The 23,425-nt window shown below is 38.9% G+C and overlaps 3 protein-coding genes across 3 annotated transcripts in view; 1 reads left to right on the top strand and 2 right to left on the bottom strand.

The window, feature by feature from the left end:
* The first annotated feature begins 81 nt into the window (after positions 1 to 81).
* Positions 82 to 4,179, top strand: psmb8a (proteasome 20S subunit beta 8A). Its single transcript, XM_056398801.1, has 6 exons — positions 82 to 519; positions 803 to 947; positions 1,312 to 1,423; positions 1,990 to 2,119; positions 3,067 to 3,271; positions 3,669 to 4,179. Exons 1-6 carry the CDS (start codon positions 370 to 372, stop codon positions 3,755 to 3,757), a joined length of 831 nt encoding a protein of 276 aa, XP_056254776.1. The 5' UTR covers positions 82 to 369; the 3' UTR covers positions 3,758 to 4,179.
* Positions 4,180 to 6,365: 2,186 nt separating this feature from the next.
* LOC130183879 (class I histocompatibility antigen, F10 alpha chain-like) lies at positions 6,366 to 18,007 on the bottom strand. The gene is made up of 8 exons (XM_056399621.1): positions 17,851 to 18,007; positions 15,801 to 16,067; positions 10,597 to 10,875; positions 9,794 to 10,090; positions 8,803 to 8,901; positions 8,464 to 8,481; positions 8,210 to 8,282; positions 6,366 to 7,812 (listed from the first exon to the last, which is right to left on the bottom strand). The coding sequence occupies exons 1-7, from the start codon at positions 17,900 to 17,902 to the stop codon at positions 8,236 to 8,238; spliced, it is 1,059 nt and encodes a 352-aa protein (XP_056255596.1). The 5' UTR covers positions 17,903 to 18,007; the 3' UTR covers positions 6,366 to 7,812; positions 8,210 to 8,235.
* Positions 18,008 to 20,027: 2,020 nt separating this feature from the next.
* LOC130183878 (major histocompatibility complex class I-related gene protein-like) overlaps positions 20,028 to 23,425 on the bottom strand; it is an 8,411-nt gene continuing 5,013 nt past the window's right edge. The window contains exons 5-8 of the mRNA XM_056399620.1: positions 21,935 to 22,042; positions 21,444 to 21,461; positions 21,225 to 21,276; positions 20,028 to 20,994 (exon numbers count right to left, since the gene is read on the bottom strand). Coding sequence (XP_056255595.1) covers positions 21,230 to 21,276; positions 21,444 to 21,461; positions 21,935 to 22,042 — 173 coding nt within the window. The 3' untranslated portion in view covers positions 20,028 to 20,994; positions 21,225 to 21,229. The remainder of the gene's footprint in view (positions 20,995 to 21,224; positions 21,277 to 21,443; positions 21,462 to 21,934; positions 22,043 to 23,425) is intronic.

Raw genomic sequence — 23,425 nt, 5'->3', positions numbered from 1 at the left:
GGAGACTGATGATGAGATATATACAAATCTTCTCATTGGTTTATTCGGTTTGAGCCAGTTTTTAACACCACAGAGGGTATTTTTAATTAATTTTGATTGAGGAACTTTTAATTAAAACCTAGCACGGTTGGCTATGTGCATTTATTGACAGATGCACATAGGTTTTGTGTTGCTGACCGGTTTTTCATCTTGTTTTACGAGTAAACGTCTGGAGTGAAATAGTTTAAAAACCCTTTCACTTTCGAATTCTTTGTTACGCACAAGGAAATTACCCCTGACGCTTTGTCAATCGTCTTCGTTATTTTGGAAAACTTACACACATACACTATAGAATATTTATAGATTATAGTTTATCGATTTTAATAGACGATGGCTCTTTTCGATGTAAGTGGTTTTAAGTCTTATTCTGAACTCCGTGGGCGCATTCTTCCAGCGGGACAGACGCCGCTCGTCGACCGAACCAACCACTACACTTTTGGGACCAAAACTCAAGAATTTTCTGTACCTCTGGGAGTAGACGTGAGTATCAAGACTTTTTAATAGTTAATATTCAGGTATCTGTCAGGTAAAACTGCCACGAGCATGAAGCGTCAGACGCAGCGTGGTGCAGGTGATTTCACGCGTCTCCTGTTTTCAGTGTCAGCCTCGTATCAAATGTCCTATCATGCATTTATCTCAACTAACACGAGTTATTGTCAGAGAATTTTAGGTAATGATAGATATTCCACTGTCATCTTCTCTTACACACACGCGCGCACGCATGCACGCACGCACACACTCACAATCTTTGGTTTCATTACAGCCCTCAGGGTTTCTCAAGTCCTGTAATGGAGGTGATGGAGGTGTGTGCATTGACCTGAACCACGGTACGACCACCCTGGCCTTCAAGTTCAGACATGGAGTGATCGTGGCTGTGGACTCCAGAGCTTCAGCTGGACGGTACTTGGGTAAATGAAAAAAAGGTTGTTTTCTCTTTCTGACCTGGAAATTGGTTGGAAACGCTGGAAATGTGAGAAAAAGAGATTAGCCAGTACATAGACAGTCTTTTGATATTGTTTCATAAGCTTAATGAGCAGCTGTATAGTTACAGAGTGAATAGTCATATTGACCAGCCATCCTCAACCTACTGTGCATCCTATCAGAAATACTTTCTCATCAACTCAATGACCAGTGGTCTTAAGGAGGATGTTTAAAATGTGAAACATAAATGGTCACAAAATGTAAATAAGGCAACAGGTGCGACCAAGGTGTTGCTACAGTGCTTCAATCTTAGTCACTAAATGTGTCCCTCTTCCGAACGTGTCTCCGCAGCATCCAACGACGTCAACAAGGTCATCGAGATCAACCCCTACCTGCTGGGCACCATGTCGGGCAGCGCTGCAGACTGCCAGTACTGGGAGAGACTCCTGGCTAAAGAATGCAGGTCCGTCACAGTGTTTGGAATATTGGACCCATTGTGTGTCAGTCCCCTATTTCTTCTTCTATCTATCTGTGCCTCTATGTGATGATAAGACGCCCACATTCAGCTTGTTTGACAACTCAGTAAAAAACATCATTAACTTAGATAATAAGTAGATGTTGCCCAGTATAATGTCAGGAGCATGAGAGAGGTTCTGTCTTTCACAGCAGTTTGACAAAGTCAAATAAAGATCCTGTGATTGTACAAATTCTTAAAACTCTTCTGGGACGGTCCACATCGGCCATGGGTGCTGCGTCTTAGGTGTATTTGGCCTGGACGTTAATTTCATTTCTTGTGTGCACAAGCTTTCTTACTCAGGTTTGATGCTGTGTTGCATGTTGCTTGTACCATGTATTTTATCTAGTTCCTGTTGTGGTGCGTCATGACTTCAGTCAAAAGTTAGTGTCTTTATAAACCCAGGGGGAGTGTCGTGAGACTGTAAGTTCAGGACCATCTACATGGCTGATTGATTTGTCAGTTAATTTGCTAATGAGTTGATTGCTACCTTGTTTTATTATGATCTCATCCAGGCTGTACAGGCTGAGGAACAACCACAGGATCTCTGTCGCTGCTGCGTCGAAGCTGCTGTCCAACATGATGCTGGGTTACAGAGGCATGGGCCTCTCCATGGGCAGCATGATCTGTGGATGGGACAAAGAGGTAAGCTGTGTGCGTGTGTGTGTGCGTGTGTGTGTGTGTGTGTGTGTGTGTGTCCGCACAGCTGGGAGCCTGAAACATTATAGTGTTTTCAATCACTTCAAATGAAGCAGAGCCTCGAGTTGTTTCCTACTTACTGGTAAAGAAACATCCTTGTGGTATTAGCAGGTTGGAGTGCTGGTTTTAGAAACCAGGGAGGGTAAACACATCTAAAAACCAAGTATTTGCATCAAATGCCAAACACTTTTTTAATTACAGTCAATTTTTGGATGAACCATGTACATACACAGTGTTGTTCTCAATCTAAAGCTCTACTGTCTCCCATAGGTTTGTATATACATTTCCATAGTGTTTTTAAAGTGACCGTACAGTGATCTGTTGAGAGGGGTTAAATGTCCACAGTACAGTAAACACCAATGCAACATTATCCAGATGTTCCTGCTGTCACTGTAGTACAGTGTTGTAAATGGTTTGTGATCAGTTTCTGTAAAAGTGATTCCAAAGCTGTTTGAATCGACAAATAACATTTAAAACAAGGAAGAGGTTACAGACTGTAAAAATGTGTGTGTGGTTTACAATATTGTACATATACATTCTGTGCACATATTAAACCACAACACATTGAAATATTGACTAGATAAGCCACATGACACATAAAAGGCACCATATGGTTCTGAAACCACCAGCTGGCCTATACCACATATTCTTAAACAAGTATAATTTCTTCAAAGACTCAGTTATACAATCCTGACAATATTAGATTAGTTACATTACATTAGTGGCAATGTGATTATTGTTACACCTCTATTTGGAGGTACTGGTGTTCTCAGAATCTAATGGACTGGTGAAATAACGTACGCAGCTCATGTTTGGAGACTTATCAGAAAGTGTGGCCCCTATATAAAGTCATAATGTTCCTGCAGACCATATAATGAGTGTGTGCTCTCCAGGGCCCTGGTCTGTACTACGTGGATGATAATGCGACGCGTCTGTCTGGCCGTATGTTCTCTACCGGCTGTGGGAACAGTTACGCCTACGGTGTGGTGGACAGCGGCTACAGGGAAGACATGACAGTAGAGGAGGCGTATGAACTGGGCCGCCGGGGCATTGCTCACGCTACACACAGGGACGCCTACTCTGGGGGGGTGGTCAACAGTGAGTACACTCTGACAGTCTTCCTCAACTTAGTATTGTTGTGTTTGTCTTTAAGACTTTGATTAAACCCACAAAATGTGGGTCAGTCAGTTTCACTTTGATCCAAACTGAACTCTCACTTCATCACTGAAATGAAATGAATAAACTGATGACCAGAGACTTCTGTTGCATGTCGTTCTCTCTCCCCTCATTTCCTGTCATCTCTCTCCTGTCAGTTATTAAAAAACATTCATTAAATGTGGAAAACGTAATTACAAAAAACTGAGAGAAGACTGAATGTTGTACAGTCCTGAAGTGTATAAAGCTGTGGTGTGTGAGCACAAGGCAAATTGTCATTGTTTATCGTGAGCTTTCATCTCTGTGTTTTGTGTGTGTGTGTGTGTGTGTGTTTGTCTAGTGTACCATATGCAGGAGGACGGCTGGATAAAGGTGTGTAAGGAAGACGTGTCAGAGTTGATCCATCGCTACAGGAAGGGAATGTTCTGAGTTCGACCTAAACCTGGATCAACCTCAACACTCTGGCAACGGTCCAATCACAGGCTTTAGTTTCACAATGATGCCACTTTTTTAATTTTGATTAAGAAACTAAAACCTTGTTTTACAGCAGAGAGTGTGAGGTAGTGTGTGGTCCTTTTCTGATGTTGGATGAATGAAATGTCATTTAAAGCACGAATAACAGAACAGAAAAATGTGTTACCCCACATATGAACGTGAACAGAACAGGGTCAAATTGTCATCATTAAATTGTGAAGATCTTTTGTTTGGTCATTGTTCTTTGCATTTCGCGTGTTAGTACAAGTTGATACTATAGCTCTCCAAGCTTGGATCACTGTAGTATTTTATGATTTGTATTAACCAGACATCCTGTTGAAATAATTTTACCAATAAATAATAAAACACAACACACAGCTCCAAATACAGTCTGTTGTTTGACTCACTGCTCTGTCCGTTAATGATTCATCTGAACTGATAAATGATGTTTCTTTATTATATAAAAGTGTCAGGTATAAAATTCATTACAGTGAAGTGAAAATGAGAAGACCTTGATTTGTTTTTTCGGAACAAAGCAAAGCATTTTCAGCAACTAGTAAATATTTATTGGCATGTGGATGTTGTGGAAAATGTAAATAATAATCCAGTTCTACTGTCAAACACATAATTATTAAGTCTCATAGTGTCATCACATTTTCAGCTTAAGGTAATTCGATGTTCATATACAGGATATATATATATATATATAAATAAATAATTTCTTTTATATTAAATTTTTTTTTTTCATTTATATTTGCTATTTTTATATATTTAGCTGTGGAAAAAACTTAGATCACCTGATTGTTACAGAATTTGGTTTCGTTTTTTACTGGTGTCTGGAATGTGACCACAGACATACAGGAAGTGCCAAACCTCTTTTCTAAATCTTGAAACTGGTATTATCGTAAATAGTAACTGGTAAATACTTTATATATGTACATATGATTTCTTATATAATTTATAGTATCAAATATATAGGTTTACAGTGCAGCACTAAACAATAGGATTAGCTGTGATGTCACGTGTTTCCATGCAGAATTCAGCCTCACAGGTTTGACCCATGGAGGCTGTTGTGCTCCTATTGAAAGAATCAGTACCATCAACTTAATATTCACAGGTCTGTGTCTGTGACAAGCTGTTTCATTCATTTGCTGAATGTGAAACTCAGAATACAAACAGTTTAAAAAATACATCCAAAACCAAAGGATCATTTTTGGTCACAACTTAACAAACACACAAAACGTTCTCAGTTACATGAACAACTACATGATGAACCTGTATAGTAGCTGAGTGTCGCTCTTTGGGGGGTTTCATACTCTAGGTGTAACATACAGCACATTACATAGAAAAATTAACTTGATTGGAGGAGCCACAGAACTAGAGAATTTCCTGACAGATGTCATCAGTTGCTAGGCAGATTTCAGTGCAACAGGTTTATCAGGGGAAAACCAAAGCGCCACTCTGAGCCTGGGTGTGTGCAGCATGAGCAAGAGATGAGTCAATCAGCTCGTCTTAAATATGTTGATGAAATACAAAAATATATATTGTCCACATGCACAATGAGAAACAGAAAGAAACATGAATTTCCCTTGGGGAATAAATAAAGTATCTATCTATCTATCTATCTATCTATCTATCTATCTATCTATCTATCTATCTATCTATCTATCTAATCTATCTATCTATCTCTAAACTCCTTGTAGGGGGGCACAGACGATTCTGAATGATCCACCATCCTGAACCCGCACTGAAGGTTCAGGCCAAACTGATTGAACCAGTGTAAAAATCTGTTTGTTTCATCCTCCATCAAGATATTGAAATACAACAAGTAGGAGAACTATATCTGGTATATCTGGGTTTATTATCATTTAAACTTTTGTCTTTCTTCTATTTTTATATCTGGTTTTATTGAAACTATTGCCTTCTATTATTTGAACTGGTTTTACTACTGAAACTATTTTTTATCACCATCTACTACAGCTGGTTATAGAACTACTGTCCCACGGTCACTTTGTGAACTTAGTTGTTGTGTACATTTGTATGTGTGATTTATGTATTTGTGTTTATGTGCAGTGAGATATTGTTGAGTGTGTAATGTGATGTAGGAGCTTGGAGCCCCAGACAAGTGTCCCTGCAGGACAATATAGTATAAACCTTACATTACCGTCCGTACCAGTGGTTTTACACTTCAGTATTCCCTTTATCAAACAGTAAAAGCTGCGTATGATAAACAAATAACTAAGAGAATCTATGACGTAATGTTAAGACCTTTCTTATTAGAGACACCAGCAAACCAGACATAAAGGATGCAAAATCATTTCACGAGGTCTTAAAAAAAATCATCAAAATCATTTTCTTGTCATGTCAAGTCAAATTTCCTCTTCAGTTCTGTTTGACTAAATAATTCAGTTCCTCCTGCTCTTTAGTTTCACATTTACAGGTCAGACATGTTCATTCAGCCTGAGACAACAGTGAATACTCGGGTAATACTCAGCACTGTGGCTTCAGTCACAGATGTGTAAGCAGACACTGAGAAATCAAAGACGCAGAAATCATACAGATGTGGAATTTTGGGGACTTTATTAAAGGAGCAAAACAAAAGTACAAAGGGAATGAAACAGCAAGTTCATTAACATTCATGTGTATAACCCGACACAGGAAGTCATTTTGTTTGCGAAGCTGAGAGAGAAACAGTCCCTCGTCCCTGAACACCAACAGGAAATGTTTTCTATCAGTGCTGAGAATCTTAAAACATCCCACAGCCCTTTAACAATCAACAATAAAATCAAAACATAATGTTTAAAACACATCTAATTATGGATAATATGGAACAAAAACCAATATACTCTTCATTCATTAAGGAAAACTTAGACATAAATTATTTTTCACTTCGGCCTGATTAGAATCTAAATGAAACAATATTTGAACTTTTATCAGTTTCAAAGAAAATATACAAGCAGAATATATTTACACATGGAAATGGAAATAAATGTTCTACTGATGCTTGTGTGTGTGTGTGTGTGTGTGTGTGTGTGTATATGTGTGTTTGTGTGTGTGTGTCTGGGTGTGTGTGTGTGTGTGTGTGTGTATATGTGTGTATGTGTGTGTGTGTGTGTCTGGGAGTGGGCGACGTTGATACCACCTATCATTGTATATGTAATTTGATGTTACTTCATGTGTAGTTATGAAGTAGTATATTTCCTGGAAACTAAATGAGTGACTGTTTAGAGATGCAGCAGTGACCAGATGGAAATATGTGTCAGTTAAAGAGTTAATTCACCACAGTGACGCAAAACTGCATCCATCCATTTTCTATCCTGCTGAGTCTGAGGGGCCTGGAGTCAGTCCCAGGCAGGAAGCCAATCACATGCTTAATCTCCATTTCATGTTGCATGTTTTTGGATGTTGCTGATTGATTCTCAGTATTGTGGTTTTATTCAACAGGGAACCAGTTATCTCCAGGTGACATCATCATATCGCCAGACACTGGTGTATGTATATGACAAGGGGAAAGCATGTACAATGTGTGTGTGGGTGTGTCTATATATCTGTATATTTAGATTTGTATTATCAATATTGATTTTACAAGAAAACCCAACACCAGAAATATGAAAGTGTAAATATGGTGGGTTCGTTTTAGATGAACACACAAATCTTAAATCCTAAATGAACTGTCTGTGTTTGAACACAGCTGTGACGCTTTCATTAATTTGAATGTTATTGTTTAATTTCTCCCCAAGTAAAGAAAAAATAATCATTTGATTTACCAATGTCTAAACAAATATTTATCAGTGGTAATTCCACTTTTTCATTTTAAACTAAATTCTCACCTTTTATTTTTGATATTTGTCAATTCATTTTTATGTGTTCTCTTTATTCCGACCAATAGATTTCCAGCCCTGACTCTATGAATTTATGTTTTGCTTGATGAATAATCAGTGAATTCCCAGTTCATGGAGGAGCATGTGGGGACACGGCTCCTTGATCCAGAGCTGAATGTCTCCATGAACCTGAAGAGACACAAAGAACAACGTCACATGAAGTGACTGTAAATGTCTGGAGAGTTCAGTTCCACAAAGCCACATATTTACATGTTGACAGTATCATCTGGACCTAAAACAGCCATGATACAGTCATTTAAGGATTAACATTATGTAAACTGAGTATTTACCTACTCTGCTTCTGAAGAAAATTAATACAACACTTTATCTGTCCCACTGGTCTGAAGGTTTCTCTTTCTCAGAACCATCTCATTTAACTCAATATAAAATATCTGTGTAGAAAACCCATTTAAAGTTAAAGGTTTCCTTTACAACTACAAGTTTTACGGTGGATAAAGAAACAATTATATGAAGTTGTTTTGCACAAAGTTTAAAGCAGCTTTGTTGAACGTCTGCAGTGACTCACTGTGTTCAGGCTGGAGTGTTTGTTGCTCAGGCGCTTGGATTCAGTTGCTCCATGACCTCCGGGTTGCTCACAGCTGTAAGGTCAGAAACACACTGTCAGCCCACATCCTCCTCTGACCTCACTCTGTTTTACAAACAGCTGAAGCTGCAGGAAACAGTCCTGAGAACGTCTTCAGCACAAAACACAAGAACCTTTTTACTCTACAGAGATCATGTGACATCACAGAAAACACAGTAGAAACAAGCGTTACTTACGAGATGGAGGACGCTTGGCTGAAATGAAAAGAAAATACAAATAATTTCAGTTGTTGCAGCTGAAAATACTAAAACTCAGACTGATACAGATCCCTTCTACCTGTTGTTTAGATCTTACATTATTTCTGTTCCTGTAACCACTCCCTTCACCCATCATGCTTTAGTCACATGATCCTCAGACTGTGGCTGTAAACCCTGCAGCTCTCACTGGTTCAAACACATTCTGTTTTGCTGGGAACTGAAGTTTGTTTCACTTTTAAAATCTGGATAAAGCATCAGCTCAAAGTCTAAGATCAAAACAGAGGAGAAAGAGACGACGTCTGTGGTTTGGTTTCTCACCACTCTTCTTTCTGTAGATGAAGAATCCAACGGCGGCGATGACGAGAGCGAGAACCGCCACTGCAGCGATGATGATGGCGATCAGGGGAGGGGACTTCTCTGTGGAGCAAAACACAACAAACCAATCACAACCTGTCCTGATGAAGCAGGTCAGAAGAGACGACCACACCACCTCCCTGTACAACAGCAGTTTAGTCTGTGTATACACACCATATGTTTGTTTGTCCTGGTGGTGTTACTTTCAGTTTTCATCCCTTCTGGTCTGTAAATAATGAGTGTGTGTGTGATCATTTATCTGTGTCTGTTGTTGTTGTTGTCTTTGTTTACACGTCTGTTCTTGTCACTGTGTGTGAGACTATGAGACCTTCTGACAATCACAGTCACATTACTGTGAACAACTGGCCAATAAACCTGAGTCTGACCCATTTACTGACAGATACATTTATATTCACCCAGTTATTACATCATTTACTCTCTATTCATCTTCTATAACTGACGAATGGTTAAGTCAGTGCAGTGGCTATAATCTCTAAACTGAGGTTAGACAATAATCCAAACTCAAACTTTGTCTGTTGATTCCTGCAGAAACCTAGAATTATATTTTTACAATGATTTCAGCTCTAGAATGAATTTATAAAAGTGGTCGACATTGTTCATGTATTAAAGTAACAGTCAACAAGCAGTACAGAAAATGTGGTGGACACACACTTTAAAACTTCAACTTTAATCAGAAAGGAAACTTATTAGAAAGATATCAGTTGTTTTCCAGCATTTGTCAGAATCACATGATGATACTAAAGTGAGATACGTGTTGGTTTAATACTGATCCAGCCTTAGAAACATTTAAAAACTGGATGAAAGAAACTGAACAAAAACAAAACAACATGATGAGAACTTCTCATCCTACACACACGACAATACATGAAGTGCAGGAATATTATAGTAAATGAAACGTGTTTCCCATCTTCATCACTTCTGATTCAAATCTTACCTTCATTGGTCTTGATCACTGATTTCTCCAGTTTGATGACGATGTCCTCCTTCACTCCAGAGAGCTGAAACACACATTCATAATTCCCCCTGTCTTCAGGTTTGACTGATGAAAGGTCAACACTCATCTGGAAGGTTTCATCATGGTTGGGGAGGATCTCTCCTTTTTCCACGCCCTCATGAAGATCCTCTCCATCTTTCCTCCAGAACATCACAGCTCTGTGAGGGTAGAAACCTGTAGCGTGGCAGCTGACTGGAGAGGAGGGAGTCTTCTGGAGGAGAGACACTGAGGGAAGCTCTGGAGGGAGAAACAGAAAAACAGTTTGTAGTTTCTTATAATTTTCTGCAAACTAACATTACCATTCCTGTTTGATGGGATGTGTTTTGAAAGACTTTGTTACACATTTTAATATATATGCCAAATGTAATTTAAAAAAAAGGTTTGGTGGGACAGAGAGGAAAAAGACAGATGAAGAAATGTGAGGAGGGAGAGAGAGAGAGGTTAGAAAGAGCGGAGGTGAAGAGACAGTGATGGAAAGACAGAGTGAAAGAGACTGAGGCAGAAAGAAATGGGGCAGAAAGGAAGAAAAGTGGTGATAAATATGTAAGAGAGAGTGACAGAGAGAAAATGAGGAAAGGAAAGAGAGGTAGAGGTGAGAGAAAATGAGAGAAATATAAATGTGTGTAAACTGACACAGTCGGTCTCTGGATGTTGGTTTGTATTTATTGTTACTGTTGGTTAGAAACAGAGGAAACATGTGAAGACTGTTGTTGATGAAACTTCATCAGATCATGTGATTGTACCTGTTCTCAGCAGAGAGCTCCTCCCATAGTTCACATACTTCTTCAGCCACTCAGGACAGATCTGGTTCAGGTACTGCTCTGCCTGTGCACAATAAGCGTTGTCTTTGTCCCACTTGTGTTTGGTGATGACAGCCTGTGGTGTTGGAGCGATCCATGTCTGTGTCTTTAGGTCAAATGCTACAAAATCTTCTCCATCATAACCGAACTGCATAAATCCTTTAACCTCTTTAGCGTCATCGTCCCACTCACAGCCGTACATCTGCTGGTAAACGTGGACTCCTGAGACAGAGACAGAGATTGTTGTAAACAGACTGAGATCAGCACAGTCAGTCATTAACAGCTGATTTCATATCTTTACCACGGAGACACACTGATCCACACACACACACACACACACACACACTTACAGCCAGTCACCATCTGTGAGTCCTTATAGAGAGAGACAGAGAAGCAGAGGCTGCTGGGAAACTGAGTCCGATCCCAACACACAGTCCACATCCTCGCTTTACCACCCACCCACCCACACACACACTTACTAACCCACAGAGACACACACACACTTTATCTACACCAGGGGTCTCAAACTCTCTACATCCGGCCGCAACTTGACGTAAAAAATGAAATGCAATTTGGCCCTTCAAGTTTATTTTTATTTATTTGTTTTCCACAATCAGGACAATAATTTCATGTGCAATTTGATTTATAAAAACAATTCTAATAAAAAAATTTAAAAAATCCAAAATGATCTCAGGGGAAGTGCTGACGACGAGAAGCGCAGAAGAACAAGGAAAGTTAGTAGAAGAAGCCGAAGATGTCGCTCTCCAAACGTGAAAGAAAAGTGGACGACGAACACAGACGATTTCAAGAAAGATGGACATAGGATTATTTTTTTTGTTGCGTTCAGTGGAAATGCCACCAGCCTCATACGTAAAGAGAAACTCACCGTTCTTCAGGAATATAATATCAAGCGACATTACGCCAGTAAACACAGAGAGCATCGTGATAACCACAGGGGAGAGGACAGGAAGCAGCGAGCCGAGCAGCTACAAAGAGGACGGCTATCCCAGCAAGAACTTTCCCACACAGCTGGCGAGGACGCGGATGCTGCAGTAGAAGCAAGTTACGCGGTCAGTGAATTAATCGCCAAAGGCGGGAAAGCCGTTCACCGAGGGCCAGTTTCTGAAGGACTGCACGCTACGAGTCGCTGATATTCTGTGTCCCCCAAAAGAAAAGCCTGTTTAACAACCGTTCCCTGTCGACACACACTGTGGCAGAGCCGATTAACAGACTGTCAGGTAAAATCTATGAACAGTTACGGGACAAAGCTCCAAGTTTCACTGCATTTTCACTGAGATTGCACGAACTGTTAAAATGTGCCGACAAAGCTAGAGTTGTTTTTGTGTGATTCAACATGAAGACAGTGTGAACACAAGTGCTGCCAGTTAGTTCATGAAAGGCTTTGATTAGTAATTTAAGAATGAGGCCAAAAACATTTGCACTCACTGTTAATTTAATAGTTTTGTATTATTATCAAACAATATTTGAAAATAAACCACGTTTTCAGAAATATTTCTGCTTTTTTTTGATACTCGAGTTTGAGACCCCTGACGTTCATGTGACCTGCAGGAACACACACACACATATTATCTTTATCTATTTATTAATATTTTAATTAATCAATTTGCCATTTACCAAACTGAACTCTTCATGTTGCTTCTTTTGTTCGACTCTGATCAGTTATTTAATTTAAAATGACAAAAAAAGAAATTCTCAGATGTAAGAAAGTGGAATCACTTTTTTTTGTCTTTTCTGCTCGATAAAAGACTTCAGCGATTATTTGATGATCAGAATTGTTGACGATTAATCTGTTGATCAAATAATCAATGAACTGATCCAATTTTTCAGCACTAAATAAATGTATTACGCCACAGACACTGAGCTTAAGTAAAGAGAATCTAATCTAACGTGTAATTCTTCTATATATTAATTATCTGGTGAACACACTGTGGTCAGTGCAGTAAAATAAATCTCATCTGTTGTTGTACTTTAACGTGTCAGACAGGAGTGAAAATGTCCACAAGTTCAGAGACAGAGGAGAAATCTTCAAATCCTTCCTTTTATCCACCAACACTGAACAGTGTTTCATTTATAATCATCTACAACAAAGAGACACACTTCATTCTAATATTTGAGAAACAGGAGCCTGAAAAACATCTGACATTCTTCACCTGATGAAATAGGATTATCTGATCATCACTATTATTGTCAGTTAATTCTCTGCTGATCAGCTGATGGATCAATCCACTGATGGTTCCAGCTCTATAACACACTCTTAGGAGTGTGTTGAAAATGTACACAATGAGTGTGTAGTACTTTCTTTCACACACGTTGAGTCAGTTTTAAATCAGACTGTGTTGGATGAACTGAGCTGCTTTTGTTGTTTCATTCATTCAGCTGCTCACTCCTGTTCATTTGTTCACTGGTTGGTTTGTATCTCTAGTTAAATGTAAAGTTTTCCCTGTGAGGTCGGTGTTGGTGACATTGGGCCAAGTCGGCGAGCTGACGTCACACTTCCTGTTAGCTCTGACGTCACACTTTAGTCCGCGTTGTTTTTCACCGCTCTGTGTGTTTTTATTATTCATGGTGTTTAAAGTATTACATAAGCTCAGCCACGAATGAGCTCAAATGGAGCCTGAAGAAGAAGAAGCAGCGAAGCAGCTCTTGGTGCAAGCTAGCGCAGCCATCTGGCTCAGGACCATGTGATGGAGGCGGAGCTAAACTATGGAGGGATTTCTTCTGGACTCACAGTTCGACAGTGAGTTTAACTGAACTGAGCTGTTCAGTATTTCTCTTGTTGATTTGTTATCAGTTCAGTTAGTCACAGTGAGTCGAGCTAACGCTCAGTGACGTTGCATTGTAGCTGCTTTTCTCTTAACTAACAAGCTAACGTAGCTGAATACTGTCGCTTGATGTGTCTGACCCAGTTACTGTCAGGTTGTCTTTTAAATAACTAACGGGTTTATATTTCTCATAGTCAGGAGGCAACTGTTGCATTGAGTTAGTGCTTTTTCCTCCGGCCTCAGCATGTGTTGACTGTTAGCTGCTAAAACTCACACCTGTATATTATAAGAGTGTGAAGAGGACGTCTGTGTGTGGAGTGATGCTGGTTCACCCTCTCTTCAACCTCACCTGTTTCACATCAATTTCTTTTTTAATTAAACATCAATATAATAACGTTGGAGTCACTTGGATTGTCAAGAGACATCACTTCATTTCCCCCAAATGTTTACACTTTATTCTACATGTTGTTTCTTGTCAGTAACTTAAATGGAGGTTTCTGAAGAGGACCCTGGACCTCTGGATCATCAGCCTCTGGACGACCACTGACCAGATCTGACCTCACCCAATATTACTGTCTATAAAGGCGACGTTCAAACCGTGTCGCTGCATCACTGAGGCCTGACAACATATGGGAATGTGTTTTACTGAAGTTTCTCTGATGCTGTGCACAGGTGGATTATCTACATGCGCACAGAAGACCAACAGTGTGGCTGCTGGTGATTTTGTGGAGAGGCGTGGAGTGTGAGTTTGTCGTTTGTTAGATAACAGGTGTCATATATTTCATTGTTACTGTGTAAGCGGGACCTGTAGCCTCATCTGTGCTGCTCACGGCGGCAACGCAAAACCTTCTGATGCAAAATGTGTTTGTCTTTACATTGGTTTCATTTTATCTGTGCGTTCAGAGACGCCGACTCTAACAGACGTTCACGTGTGGATCAGAATAATCAGTTAGATGGAGAAGGCAGGAGCAAGACTGGAGACCATGATGATGGTGAGTGAAGCTGATGCAGTGATTTGTGTTATAGTCAGCTTTGTTTTAAAACACCTGTTCCACAGTAAGTGTGACTAATAGACACAATCGTTACTGTGTGTGTGTGTGTTTGTTTGTTTGTTTGTTTGTTTGTCTGTTTGTCTGTTTGTTTGTCTGTTTTTTTGTCTGTCTGTTTGTTTGTGTGTTTGTTTAAAAGTGCAACACCATCCTGCAGCTTCTCACACTTGTAGCAGCTGTTACACTGTCAGATCTGCCATTTCATACCTGGTTTGGTTATTTATTTTATTTTTGGATGATGTGTGTCGGTTCCTTTCCTGTAGGATCACTGATATTTACTATAACTAACTATCCTCATATGTGCTGAAGCTAAAACAGTCATCTCTCCCTCTCCTCCTCTCTCTCATCACACTCTTCCTCCATCTCTCTCTGTCGGTCAGGACGACCATCTTCTCTCTGAATAACACTGAGACCACGCCACAAGAAAGCAGCAGTTTTGTGTCTTTAAAGAAAAGAAATGAATAATTGAACAACTGTAAAACTGAAAATGTGATATTTTATGAAAGGAAATAAAAGTTTTAAAGTGCTGAACTAATTTTGTGTTATGAGATAATGAGACACTGTTGTGTTTTTAGAGTTTAGCTTTTAGGACAATGTGTTTAACAAAGCACAGCACATCATATGTTCATATCATGACCACAGTGGTTACTGTTTGTCACAATTTATACAACAGTGTCACTGTTGCTGTGGAAACATTTGACAGTTTATCACACTTAGTTTTATCACATAGTTATAATGACACAGACACTGTTGTCAAGTAAAGTTAAAGGTAATCTGTAGTTCTGCTTTATAAATCCTGTATATTATGGGATAGACACATTGTGGTCAGAACAGTGGAGTTAATCTAATCTCAGCTCTAGTACACGATTTAGATCTTTGTCATTGTTGATTATGTAATGAATATTTTTTGATTAATCAATTAATTCTGTACCCTGTCATATATCTGAAAATAATGAAAACTACCATTAAGTTCTCAGACCTTCTAGTGAAATCTTCATGGAATCTTTTGTCCGACCACAACTGAACAGTATTTCATTTTCAATGAAATAAAAATTTCTTTTTTGGAGAAACTTGAAGTGTTTGACATTTTGCTTGATCAAAGACTTCAATGATTCTCTGAAATTGGTTGTTGTCATTTTCAGTTGAACAACTAAGTGATTAATCAATTGATGGTTTCAGCACTAAAGATGTTTAATATGGGTGTGTGTGTGTGTGTGTTTGTGTGTGTGTGTGCGTGCATCTGTTTACTACAATACTAAATACAGAATGAGTACATCTGCAACATTTACCAGTAATAAGTGAGTAATAAACAAACCTCCAGTTTGGTTGAAGCGCTGCTTTGCAATGTCAATGTTGGCTTTGAAGCTCTGCTGGGTACCCAAAGCAGACCCAGTGTTCTTCTCCCAGTACTGAGGATCATCTTGTGTCACTTTGTTCATCCAGTCCTGTTTCGGCTCTGCTCTCCTGGTGTTGCTGTCATAGTGAAACATCTCAACATCATCAACCAACCCAACAACCACAAACTCTGGGAAGTTTGGGACTTGAGAGGAAGCAGTGAAGAAATACTTCAGAGAGTGAGTCGCTGTAAGACAAAGTTAATGTCATGATTTTAGTTTTCATTATTACACTTTTATTCATCACTGAACAATGTTATTTTCCTCTTCTTAGAGTCAAGAAGACACAGTGCATTCAAGACCTCCTGACCATCTCTGTTGTGTGGTAAATAAATACAACAACAAACTGAGACAATCTTTTTTCCAGAAACACTTTAATATTTCTGAGGAATGTGTCTTCAAATGTATTTAGTCTGAAATAAATGATGAAAGTAGTCAAATATTGAGGGCATGCACCTTGTTTTGTAAAAACCAGTGTCATTTATTTCTAGTGCTGGATATTTACATTCGAAAATGTACCTGTAGTTCCCAGGAAATGGAGAAATTTATTCTACATTTACTCCTTGTTATCGTATTATTATCATTATCACAAACCTCTGAGCAAAACATACTAGGAAAATATATTATTCAAATTCTATTATCAATATTTAACAGATACAATCTTTTCTATTTGATCATATTCAGTCCCTCATGATTTCTACTTTCCACTTTAACTTGTGACCAATCAATGATAAATACGTTTCTTCTTCCTCAGGGTTTCTGTAGTATTACCTTGCACCTCTCATAAAGTCTCTATTACTAACAGTTATATGTTGCATTAAAACCACATTTTTATTAACAGATATATATTTTCTTAAATGTTTCATCCAACATGAATTTATCTTTGTTTTCTCTTAGACCTGTAAAGTTCTTAAAATATCTTTATTCTACATTTTAAAGCCTACACACACATTTCTGATCATGAAATGTGTGTGTAGGCTTTTATTTGGTTTGGTTGTAATTTATATTTTGTTTGATATTGAAAGAATCGACGGTGAAGTGATTAAAAAATATAATTAAAGAGTATTAATGTATCATGTTGTTATCATGTTATTGACATACACTAGTGAATGATATTAAATATTGGACCAACAAAGCAGGAAGTTGTTTGTCTTCTGGCGTCAGTATCTATGGAAACAGCGCCATCTACTGACTCGTAGGTGCAGTTACAAATAAAAACCTCAATCTGAACCTAAACTGGAGCTTTCTGTTCATTTATACGATGTAGATGAACTGTCGGGACGAGCTTAGAGACTCTGCTAATTTGTCAATTATATTTAATGAATGAGAATCTATCAAATCATATTGAGATCATTTTTAAAGTTACAGTCATGATTAATGGAATTTAATTAACGACTAAAAACTGAGCATGTGATTTTTATCGTTATCGTTTTGGAGAGAGCAATTTTCACAGAAGAGATGAAAAACTTCAAGATGTAAAAGGTTTTAGTGGCTGATGTGCAGCTCTGGACCAGAAACACTTTGTTTTAATGCCTCGTTTTTCCCTTCGTTTTCTTTATTTATGTGAATGTGTGTTGGACTTTTGTGCTGCGTAATTATGCCGCCATTCAGACCAGAACTCATTATTGATCTTAATGGGCTTCATAAAATAGATAAATAAATAAATAAAATAATGGTGCCGATAAAAGAAAATACAACATATATTTCAACTGCGAGAAACAGAATATAGGTATTCTCTTCTGCCAAACACACAGTAACCGAAAATATTTATGGATCACTGAGTTGCACGGACAGGATTTACTGACTTTAACTTTAACATAATGTCTTCTAGTGTCTTGTTACTATTGCTACAGTTCAATAATCTGTAAGGAAGTCCTGGAACTAAACATCAAATATTATCACATGCACACATACAATAAATACAATGAGCATTTTTTTCTTTAAAAATTAACCAGCTGTTGTTTAACTCACCTGCTGTGGCGCCGTTTATTCCCACAAGAAGCAGGAAAATCAGAGAATTCATTGTGACCGAGAAGATCTTGATCTCTGAGAGAAAAACAACTGCTGTGTGTCTTTATCCTGTCGAAGAGTCACTGAGCTTCCAGCTCCAGCACCAGAGCAAAGTAAAGAGGGGAAAACACGAGAGGTGTGAACATCAGTGTCCATCTGAGCCAATGAGAATTTAGTCTGAGCGTGTACGTCACTTAAATCTGGGTTAAACTGACTGACTGAGGTTACAAACGAAAGTGAAAGTAAAATCTTCTCATTTCAGCCTGTGACAGAGGACGGAGGCTGAGAGGAGACACTTTATTTTGGTTTCTCAGTGTGTTCACATATGACAGGAGTGTTAGAACTTAAACTGCTCACACTCTGTAAATGTTTTATAGACTCATGTGACGTGATGAGCAGAGATGTAGATCTTTTCTGGAGGTCAGAGGTCACTGTGAGCTACAGATCAGATACTCTGGAGCTTGTGTGGAGACAGCAGCGTCTTTTTCTTCTTCTTTTGTTTTGTGTGACAGTTCTGATTAAAATGTCAACATCAAACAAACAAATCCAAGTGTTGTTGTCTTGATGTTACAGGGAATAAATGTGGTGAACTGCTCCCTCCAGTGGTTCAACCTCCAGCTGACGTGCAGCAGTACAGTCTCTCAGTGTGGACTGTGGAGGACAAACAGAAGAACTAACTGGGGATTTATTTCAGATGATCAGTTTGCAGTAATATCTGCTCATTAGAAGAGATGGATAAAAGACAAACGTCAGCTGGGCTCTGTGCTACAGGCTAAATGCTCCTGGACTGACTGGAGCTGTGAACGCTGCAAACTGCTGCAACAAGAGAAATCCAACTCCACTGTTGATGTTTGAAGCAGGTTTGAACACCTGATGCTGCTTTTCATTTTGCTGCTGCTGTGGTTTTTAGACTGGTTCCAGCATTTTTAGACTCAGTATATTTAAAGTTCACTGCTTTATATATATTTTACAATATAGATATTTAATTTGACTTGTTTCTCCCTGTAAATTGGACTCTTCATGAACAAACAGAAAATGCCAACTAAAATAGAAAGTTTGAACTTCTACAGCTCTGTGACAACACAACAAACTCCATCTGCTGATGAACACTGTGTGAAACAGTCGAAAGCTCAGGAACAAGCCAGTTAATGGACCTTGAGCTGAGATTGTTTTGTCAAATTGTTTCCAGGGTCATAAATGTGCTGTCATGGTAAAATGTATTATTCACAATTATTGCATGAACAAAACAATTTCCTGTATGTTACATCTTTTTATAGACACTGACGGACTTGTTGCCATGACAGTCTCAGCAGTAGTGGAAATGAAAATCATCAGAATTCAACAATCAATACTCAAATCTCAGTGTTTGAGTAATGAATTCATAAATAAAGAGTCAAACATCCTTTTTCACAACATTTTTCCTCCCTCTCTCAGTTAAACTATGTTGGGTGGGTCAGAGGTCAGAGGTCAAATACAGATCAGGGTCCTATACAGCTGGGACAAAGTCAGTCTTGATGCAGGACATTTCAGCACTGTGTGGTTTGCACTCTGGTTGCAGCTCTTCCTCTTCTCTGCATCAAAGCATCAGCTGATCACAGTTTGTCTTTCAAGAGGAGTGAAAAGTGTGACAGCGCCCCCTCTGGACAGATCATGTACTTTGACCTGAGCTGATGACAGGAAGTCACCTGGGGATGTCACCTGACTTTGTGATGGTGTCAGTTTATCAGATTACACACCAAAACCCAGCAACTCCCCATGTGCAATGATTCACACACACCAGCTGTGAAATATTCCCCATCTGCCACTAATGTTTAACATCTATTTGTACTTGCTATATTATCTATTATTCATCTTTTTCAATTTTGAGTATTTGTCGTCTTTTTTCTACTGTTCACTTTGCTGCTTTAACACTGCAAGTTTCCCACTGTGGAACTAAAGGATCTTATGTTCTCGTCTTAATTAATGACTCAGGTCGAATGTATTTATCAAACTGGAAACATTTAAGTTAAAGTCCATTAGAAATATAATTAGAGTCAATTAAATGCTGCACTGTTCTTGAAACCTAAAGAATATAAGCTGAATGCCTTTTATGTTATTAAACAAATAAAGACGTGACTCTTAACTGGGTTTTCAGAAGCATTTTATTCATTTATAAAACCCTAATCTGTAAAAGTTTAAGTATCAAATATCACTGCAGCACACACACACACACACACACACACACACACACACAATTATAATGACAGAACAGATCCCAAAGAAAGAGACAGATAAACAGAACCCATCAAAACTCTGAGAATAATTCTAATCAAACACTAGATTATAAAATCATTTTTATCTACACATAATTTGTACCTGGAGTCATTTCTAACAAACAAAATCCAGTTCACCACAGAAGAAAAGCTGATAGTATCTTCTTGTAGACCGCACTAAAACAGCTGTACAGGTGAGAGATCGTTTACACACCATCAATGAGAGATTTAAACGGCTGTACAATGAAATAACAGTGGACGGAGAGACACCAGCATCCCAGCAGAAGTGTGTCCAACCTAAGTCTGCTTCACTTTAACTCTGTCAAACACTGGAATAGAAAAAAAGTGACAAATTTAGTTCAAGGTCGATGATAAATCCAAACACGGGACGTATTGTTCATTCACTAACAAACATGGCCGTGGCTCTCTGCTCTTCTTTCTCTCTCTCCTCGTGTCTTTGGTCTCCTGTAGCTGCTGCAGTGATCCCTCTCCACAACACATCTGCAGAAGCAGCTGGAGGGCAGCATCTGTTCTCTCCAGATGTTATTTAGTCATTAAGTGTTATAGGAATACCTGTGCCCGCTCCGACTGTCACACATTTAACAAAAAGAAAACACACCTGTGTGTACCAGCAGTGGCAGCACAGTGTGTTCACAGGACTGAAGCAAGAACGCAGGTAAAGAGTGTGAATGATGATCAAAGATGAAACTATCAGAAATGAAAGCACATTTCACCAATTCCATTTTCTTGATTTTGTGTCTGTTGTTGTAATTTAGAAGCAGAAACTCAGACGTTGATGGTGAAATCATTGGTTGGTCTTCATCATCATCATCCTCTGATCTTGGCCGGTCTCCTGTCGAGGCAGATTAACAAACAAGGAGAAATATTGCAGCTGTTAGTTTTTATACAGAACCGTCGCTCTCCTTTCACTTTACGTCCGACACATCTGGATCATTTTCCTGTAGTTTTACCGACTAACTTCCTGAATGTAAAACATCAGCTGCGTCACAACAACATGTCTAAATGTGATTTCACCTGAAAAGACAAGAGTATTATACTGAGCAGACATGATGAAGAACTCACTGTGATCAGTTAGAAACTGGAGCTTCAGCTGATGACGATGAAGTGTCTGAAGCTGCAAAGAGAAAAAGTGTTTCATTAGTGACAGATGACGAATGTCTCATTTTCTGACTCACTGACTTTTTAATATTTTTCATGATTTTAATAGAAAGCTCAAAAGTAACATCCAAATATTACAAAACAAAGCAAAACCTATCACAGATGATAATCGATGATACTCACTGCTGGCACGTTTAAACCCTGGAACAGAGGAAACAGTATCACAGTTATTATTATTCAGAAAGTATTGAAGGACAAAAAGACACAGCTGCAGCATCTGTATCACTATTACAAACGTTTCCATCCGACTGTAGATCAAACATTTACATTTTCTGTTCTTTGTATTTTTCAGGAGCAGCAGACATAAAGACAATGAAGCTGTAAGAACATTAACACCTGACGCCTCGGTGGCTCAGGTGGTAGAGAGTGTACCACACAGGCTTAGTCCTGAGTCTGAGTCTGACCTGCGGCCCTTTGCTTTATGTTCCACCCCCCGACTTTCCTATCTATCTCTCACTGTGCTGTCAGAATAAAGGCAAAAATGCCCAAAAAATAACGTAAAAAAGAGAACACGAACACGAACACATAAACAATGGCACAGATGTGCGGGTTAGATACAGCTGTGAAGTAAAAAACAGCCTTTATGACACGTGAAACAATCTTTTGTTCTTCACCTCTTTGTCTTTGATTGCGTCTTCTCCAGATGAGGAATCCAGCTGTGCAGACTGCCAGGACGAGCAGCAGTCCAGCAACAACTCCAATGACAGCAGCAGAGGGGAACTCTGAAGAACCAGGAACCAAATCAGAACATTCACACTGTTTATCTGACTGTTGAACCACTGGAGGATCAGGTTACGTTTATTAACACAACTTCAGCTATTGGAGTGTTTGAAGAGGGTCACAAGAATAAGACACAATGGATCAAGCAGTGGTGGGAGTTAGAACAGCCATGTTTTACTGGGATCTCACTTTGTTCTGTGATGTAACACATGACTGTTTGAAAATCAACATTACATTATAATCATTGACCTGCTAAAGAGTGAAGACATGTTATCTTTGATGGCTGTAATAGTCGTTACAGTACAGTTACTAAAGAACAAGATGGCCGAGGGGGTTCAATGTTTTATCAAGCTGAATTACTCATCACGCCACATGCACCACGTAAAGGTAAAATGATCTGCATCAAATCTGAGTCGTGTCCAGCTCAGAATCAACTTTCAATGGGAGAAAGAAAGAAAGTCCAACAAGCAAAATGTTGCAGCACTTGATAAGAAAACACGTCAATATTAAACTTGCTAAAAAAGACTTTTGTTCCATCACAGATGGTGACGATCAAAGCAAATCAGTTTTGGAGCGGCTGTAAAGTAAAGCAGGAAGTAATGAAGTGAGTGTCAGGCTGCACATCGGAGGAAGTGCTGCTCCTTACACTGAGATAACCTCTGACCTGCACTAATGACAGGTAATGATTTGTATGACATGTATAAACTAATGCAAAAGGAAATAAACAAATCATGGGATTGCTTTACTCATTGAATAATAAAGTAAAGTCTCAGTCTTTAGACCTCAGTGAGAAGTAATGGATTATTTGTTGCAGCAACACTGAGAAGAAGTTTGGTTTCCGTTGATACAGATAAAAAGCTGAACAGCTGATTAGATTTGGACTCACTCTGTCACGATCAGGAAATATTTAACAGCACAGAAAAGGTTAATGAATTAGGAAATGAATTACATATGTTTTAAATAAAGTTTCATTTCATCTGAACATCTGGAAAAATAAAACACATTAAAACCTTCTCATGAAACTTTCCAGTGTCAGAAGAAACAAATCTAGATGACTGAAAAAAAAACAGTTGACCAGGACGACAGAAACTATAATGACAACAGACACACAGAGACACACAGAGACACACAGAGACACACACAGAGACACACAGAGACACAGAGACACACAGAGACACACAGATACAGAGACACACAGATACAGAGACACACAGAGACACACAGACACACAGACACACAGAGACACACAGACACACAGACATACAGAGACACACAGACACACAGACACACAGAGACACACAGAGACACACAGACACACACAGACACACAGAGACACAGAGACACACAGAGACACACAGACACACAAAGACACACAGAGACACACA

This window comes from Seriola aureovittata, chromosome 16 (genome assembly GCF_021018895.1).
Source record: "Seriola aureovittata isolate HTS-2021-v1 ecotype China chromosome 16, ASM2101889v1, whole genome shotgun sequence".
NCBI classification, from domain to species: Eukaryota; Metazoa; Chordata; class Actinopteri; order Carangiformes; family Carangidae; genus Seriola; species Seriola aureovittata.
The sequence above is the reverse complement of the archived record's forward strand: the minus strand, read 5'-3'. Positions and strand labels throughout refer to the sequence as shown.